The following is a 5,712-nucleotide window of genomic DNA, read 5'->3' as shown; positions in this document are numbered from 1 at the left end:
ACGAATCGCAAATAGGAAGGGAACACCCCTTCCTATTTGCGATTCTGAAATGCATTTTGCGAGTCGGTCCCGACTCGCAAAATGCATTTCTGCATTGGAAACACGCATTTGCGAGTCGCAAACGGCAGATTTTGCCGTTTGCGACTCGCAAAGTGTTTCCTGCATCTGGCCCCTAATCTGTTAATATTATTTAATTTTTGAAGCAGTTGCGGCCCCCCTGAGGAGGCTTCATGGACCCCGGACCACAGGTTGGGAACCAGTGCCCTACAATATTCAGCTCCCTGAGAGCTGCATGGTTATACCCCTCTGGCATTAACCACCTCAGAGCTGCATGTTATACCCCTACAGTGTTCAACTCCCTGAGAGCTGCATGTGATACGTTGACAGCACACTCCACAATGGTGGATGCATGGCTTTACGCTTTGTAATACCCGAAGAGCCCAAATGTGTCTAGCGGATGATTTTTTGCACATTGAGAGCACCTCGGTTTTTATCTCTGATACGCGTCTTGTAACAAGGTAGGCCTGGTGGCAGGTGCACTACCTAGGAGTGCTCGTCTCTCCTGCCACACTCACAATGACAGAAAACATTCTACGTGGACATCACGAGTGCATTTTAACGCCGTAAATTACCCAGAGAGAAGATTTCAGTAAGGGATACTTAGAATGTCACACAGCATACCATTCAGATTCAAGGAGAGTACATGCCACTGAGGTGTGCTCTCCTAATTCCGATTCCTAAGGGGAACAAACTAAGGCCCGTATTTATACTTTTTTTAGCGCCGCATTTGCGCCGCTTTTTGGCACAAAACGGCGCAAACCTACAAAATGCAATGGCATTTTGCAAGTTTGCGCCGTTTTTGCGTCAAAAAACGACGCAAATGCGGCGCAAAAAAAGTATAAATACGGGCCTAAATTCTGGTGCGGGGGAATAGGCCATAGTCATTCATTTCTTGCCCTCCCTTTAGCTATAATCTACTTAACGCGAGAACAGCCCATCCAGACCTCACTAAAATTCATTTTGCAACCTATGTGGTGATCTCTGGGAAGCATTACGGCTTCATAAAGGTGTGTATTATTTCAGTGTGATACTTATGCATAACAATCATGACTTTTGGATCAATTTAGATTGCACATATCCGTAATTAACACTACCCAAACAGTTCTGCATAAGATACACGGGGCAGGAAACGTTGTTCTTTTCATGCACAGTGCCAATGTGCACTAAAGACATTCTCAAAAAGTAAACTTGCAGAGAACAAATCTGCAGATATTTGATATTATGCATTGAAAAGCTACACAAATGAAAAACTCGCAGAGATATGTTGCATACATGTTATAACTTGGTTGAATTTGATTAGAGTGAAAACTAACTTTGTTTGAACGAAGCAAAAGTAAACGGGGAAGCTCGGTAATGCTTGTGAAAGGTAAACGTGGGGAATTTCACACAATTTTGCTGGAGAAACAAAAGCACAACTATGCACATCCCTTCGCTTGAACCTGTAGAAGGGACATTAAAATGTTGCCATTATGTAGTAAAATTGTGGGGCGAAGCAAAAATGTGTAAAATTGTGCCGTTTCGAGGGAGATGTCAGAAAAGTGTGCCTGGTAGTTGAAGGGGAGGCTGGCGTGAAAGATAAGAGGGTCCAGCGTGACTCAGCAGAAGGGACACCCTGGGTGGGTCTTGGCTGCCGGCCATATAAATCTCTGGTGGTCTCAGAAGTCTTCAGCAGCAGCAGCTTCCAGGAGCAGAATCTGACTCAACAAATCTCCCAGCGCCTCAAGAGAAGATGGTTCAGTGGACCGCAGAAGAGAAGGCCGCCATCGCCTCTGTGTGGGCGCAGGTGGACGTGGAGGCTGATGGACAAGAAACCCTGGCCAGGTATTTACAGCCAATCGCCATCTCACCTCATTGCCCGCTTATGTATTTCTTCTCAATCTACTCCTTTACTTGCTTCACATTCCTAAAGTATCCCTCATAGGTAATGAGATTGTAGTGGAACACATTGCCCCATCCGCCGTGGGGGTGGATTTTGTAAAATTAACTGGATCTCAGTGTAGATCATGAGTATGAGTATGAGGTTGTTTTTTTTTGTTTGTTTTTACAAAGGTTTTAGAAAGTGAGCCCCCAGGATTCTCGAGTCTGCTTCCTTCAGTGAGTTCATGGCCACAGACCCCTGATGATTCAGATCGAATCATGCAAGCTTTTTGTAACACAAAGTTTCGGGTGCTTCCAAAATGAAAGCTGGCCTTCCTCGTGTCTTAGAGAGGATGTTATCCTGTTCCATAAACTGGCGCCTGATGCTGTTCTCTTGTACAATACTCGGGTCTGACTGAAGCCTCACAATTAGCCTCACTTACAATCATTGTGAGAAGTGCCGTATATTCACGTGAGATCTCATTTCCATTATGTTGTAGCCTATGTGTCTTCTATACGTCACAAGGGGTGTATGTGGTACCTTCAGGCTGACATGTGCTCATAAAGAAGGACAACAGTTGTAGGTTGAGGTGGATCCATATGCACAAAGTGGTACATGATGCTGTAGGCTCAGAGTGATTCTCATGTACATCATATAAAGAAAGTTGTTAAATCAGATGAAATGTCGAGCACATCATGAGAGTAGCACAGTGTAGTTTCAATGGATTCTCTCATACACACTGGAAATGGGGTACTGTAATTGTTGTTGTAGACTTGCAAACATTTACATGAACTCTATCCATTGCAGCTTTCAAGTACAGCAAGGGAGTCGAGTTGTGGCCTTTGACATGGTCTCATGCCGTGGTTGGGGATTTTAGCCTAACATGGTCCACTAAGGTACTGGACTGATACAGTTTCTCATGGAGCCTTGGGTACTGTATGAGGGCTGGCAGCTGTAACCAAAGATAGGGTCACATATACACTATGATAATGGCATGCCGCAGCACCTCTTGGAACCTCTCATACGATAATTGGGATGGTTGTTGTGGCTAACATAAGGTCGCATTTACGCCATGATTGTAGGGAGCTGAAGCGTCTCATGGAACCTCACGTACACTAGAAGGGTGGGATGCTGTTGCCTAAAAGGGAGTCCTGTGCCTTGGCCTGGTAGGTTGTGTACTGAAAGTTACGTTTGAACAAGTAGGTGTTCAGTGGTTTAGATGGGTAATGGGAATGAGGTCCGCTACTAAGGGTCAGTGACTCAAAAGATCTACCATCAAGTGGATTTTCTTGTATTTTGGTGAAGAGCTGGTATTTCTAGTCGTGTTTTTCTTGATGGTCCTTTGGTTCTTTGATTATGTGTTTGCAACCGTGTTTTTGATTATACCCTTTTGCTAATAGAAGATAAAGCAAGAATCAAACATTAATAAGAGATGTATGCAGGGATGATCCATCTATTCCACCCCTTTGTGTTCCCTCTTTCTTAGGGTGCTTATCGTCTTCCCCTGGACCCAGAGGTACTTCAGCACCTTTGGGGATCTTTCCAGTGCAGCAGCCATTTCTAGCAACCCCAAGGTCCGCGCCCACGGCCAGAAGGTCCTGTCCGCCCTGGCAGGAGCTGTCCACCACCTCGATAACATCAAGCACACATTGGCCAAACTGAGTGAGCTTCACGCAGACACACTCCATGTGGATCCCCAGAACTTCCAGGTGAGGAGAAAACTGTGTCTAATCCAAAATCTGAGGCATCAGGGAGAGAGAACACCCCCACGAGTCATCAGAGTGAGGCCACCCCTATGAGTGTAAGACCGAGCATAAGGGGCTCGCAAAGACAAAGATAGAAGGTGGTACTCTGAAAACATTAACTGATTTGGATACCGCCTTTGGCTGAAACGAGGCTTGAAAATGCTAAATTTACGCTTTTATAGACCGGATTATGATATTGGCCACAACTGAGGCCCAAATTAACACACAGCCAGACCCGACAAGGATCAGGTGTCCCCCTGGCCCCAAAGATTAGCCCAAACTCAGATTGCTTGTGTTGAACCTGGAGAGTTGACGGTCTGAATCAAGAGGAAAGCAAGCCAGAGTGACCTGGAGACTGAGCTTTAACTGCTTTCTCGTGGTAGGTGGCTGCCTGCTTGCTTCCCTCTACTCCAAGGGGTTTCATCTGAGAGGCCTGAGCGTTCAGTGCTTTAGGGTGGGTGATGTGTGAATGTGCTCCCTTCTGTGCACACCAATCAGGTTACTCTCTGGGTCGCTGTGGTGTTTGTCTCTGCCACTAGCCGCAGGTTCATCCCTGCTCTCAGAAAGTGTAAACACTTTCTGAAGTGAGTGCTGTTCCGTCTCTTGTGAACGTTGATTGTCTTTTACTGTTCAGTAGCAAGGGGCCTTGGGCCCTGGTGCAAGCAAGAAAAATGCCCCTTCTCCCAGTGGGAGAGTGAAATACACCCGTCATAGGGACCCACGGGGCATCAGCCCTGGGCCCTTGGTGCTACTGCTTCTGCTGTACAATAGATGGTTACACACTACTAGTCCCTTGGCTGCGAGCTTCACCCACTAAATCTCTGCTTATTTGCTGTTTATGGAATGAGAAGATACTCTGCCTCTTAGCAAGGATTGGAAGGATGGAACTGGAAACATGCCGTTGATTCTGAAGATCCACTTCCACTGCTCGAATGCAGTTTTCTTCCTAGAGTGCCTGCCCACATTAACGCTGAATCTACGATTTACTCTGCCTACATCACTCCGACTAACAAAGCTTTTATTTCCCTCCTCAGCTCCTTGGAAACTGCCTGGTGATCGTCTTGGCGCGCAAACTGGGAGCCGCCTTCACCCCTGAGGTGCACGCGGCCTGGGAGAAGTTCCTGGCAGTGTCCTGCGCTGCTCTGTCCAAGCACTACCACTAGAGGGCACTCACTACATAGACTTCAGACACCGGGCCGTGGATGCCGGGTGGTAGAAGGTTGTTCATAGAGGTCCTCAGCACCGACTAAGCTTTCAACTGAAAATGCCCGAACATATAATGAGATCAATAAAGAAGTCTGAGGAATTTTTTAACAAACTGCGCCTGTGCGTTTTGGTTTTACAATAAAAAAACAAATACAAATTCGATGAAATTACATGCTATCTACATCTGTTCAAATGTTTATCTGTTTCTAACAGAACATGCTTATGATTATCCGAGAGCTCAACAACTTTAAGTTAGCCACTACCTGCAGTCAAGCGATGCCGTCCCCTCATTCTAGACTCATTAATGACTCATCGATCCTACAGCCAGAAGAACTGAGAGCCAGTCCTGCGACTTACGTTCGGTTATGCGTATAAAACAGGGAGGCAAACAGCGGGTGTAAAATAACATCAACCGCCCCTTTTCCGCAAGAGCAAAACTTTTCACAGCTGGGTATTTTTATTTTCCAACATGCGCCTGTCACTTCATTTCAAAGGAAAGACCCAATTCAGAGCTGGGGAATTGTCCTTTAAAAACTGGGCCCAGGTTATCAAAGGTTAGGGGCGGGTTACCGTTACTTAGGACGCTAAACTGACGCTAATACTTTTTAGGGTTTCACAAACCAATGCAAATTGGTATTTGCATTGGTTTGTATTGACAAGAAATGCAAAGGAGCACGAAACGCTGATTTGCATTACTTTCCGCCAAGAAGGCGTTACATGAGTGGTACATGGGCGGACTCGTGCTAACACCTATGTTTTTTTATGCTAAACCCAATTTTCACACATCAGTAGAAAGTGCATTGCATCAAAAAGGAATGCCCTTGAAAAGCAGGCAATAAACTG

General features: G+C 45.8%; 1 protein-coding gene across 1 annotated transcript; it reads left to right on the top strand.

Annotated features, from left to right (window-relative positions):
• The first annotated feature begins 1,705 nt into the window (after nt 1–1,705).
• On the top strand, nt 1,706–4,981 carry LOC138304317 (hemoglobin subunit beta-3-like). Its single transcript, XM_069244274.1, has 3 exons — nt 1,706–1,881; nt 3,405–3,627; nt 4,698–4,981. The coding sequence occupies exons 1-3, from the start codon at nt 1,790–1,792 to the stop codon at nt 4,824–4,826; spliced, it is 444 nt and encodes a 147-aa protein (XP_069100375.1). The 5' UTR covers nt 1,706–1,789; the 3' UTR covers nt 4,827–4,981.
• Nucleotides 4,982–5,712: the final 731 nt, after the last annotated feature.

Source organism: Pleurodeles waltl, chromosome 7, assembly GCF_031143425.1.
Source record: "Pleurodeles waltl isolate 20211129_DDA chromosome 7, aPleWal1.hap1.20221129, whole genome shotgun sequence".
Taxonomy (NCBI): domain Eukaryota; kingdom Metazoa; phylum Chordata; class Amphibia; order Caudata; family Salamandridae; genus Pleurodeles; species Pleurodeles waltl.
The sequence above is the reverse complement of the archived record's forward strand: the minus strand, read 5'-3'. Positions and strand labels throughout refer to the sequence as shown.

Excerpts from the sequence above, each read along its gene's own strand:
- LOC138304317 (XM_069244274.1), top strand. The coding sequence starts at position 1,790 with ATGGTTCAGTGGACCGCAGAAGAGAAGGCCGCCATCGCCTCTGTGTGG. Across the intron at positions 1,882-3,404 it reads GGACAAGAAACCCTGGCCAG|GGTGCTTATCGTCTTCCCCT; the intron begins GTATTTACAGCC and ends CCTCTTTCTTAG. Across the intron at positions 3,628-4,697 it reads TGGATCCCCAGAACTTCCAG|CTCCTTGGAAACTGCCTGGT; the intron begins GTGAGGAGAAAA and ends TTCCCTCCTCAG.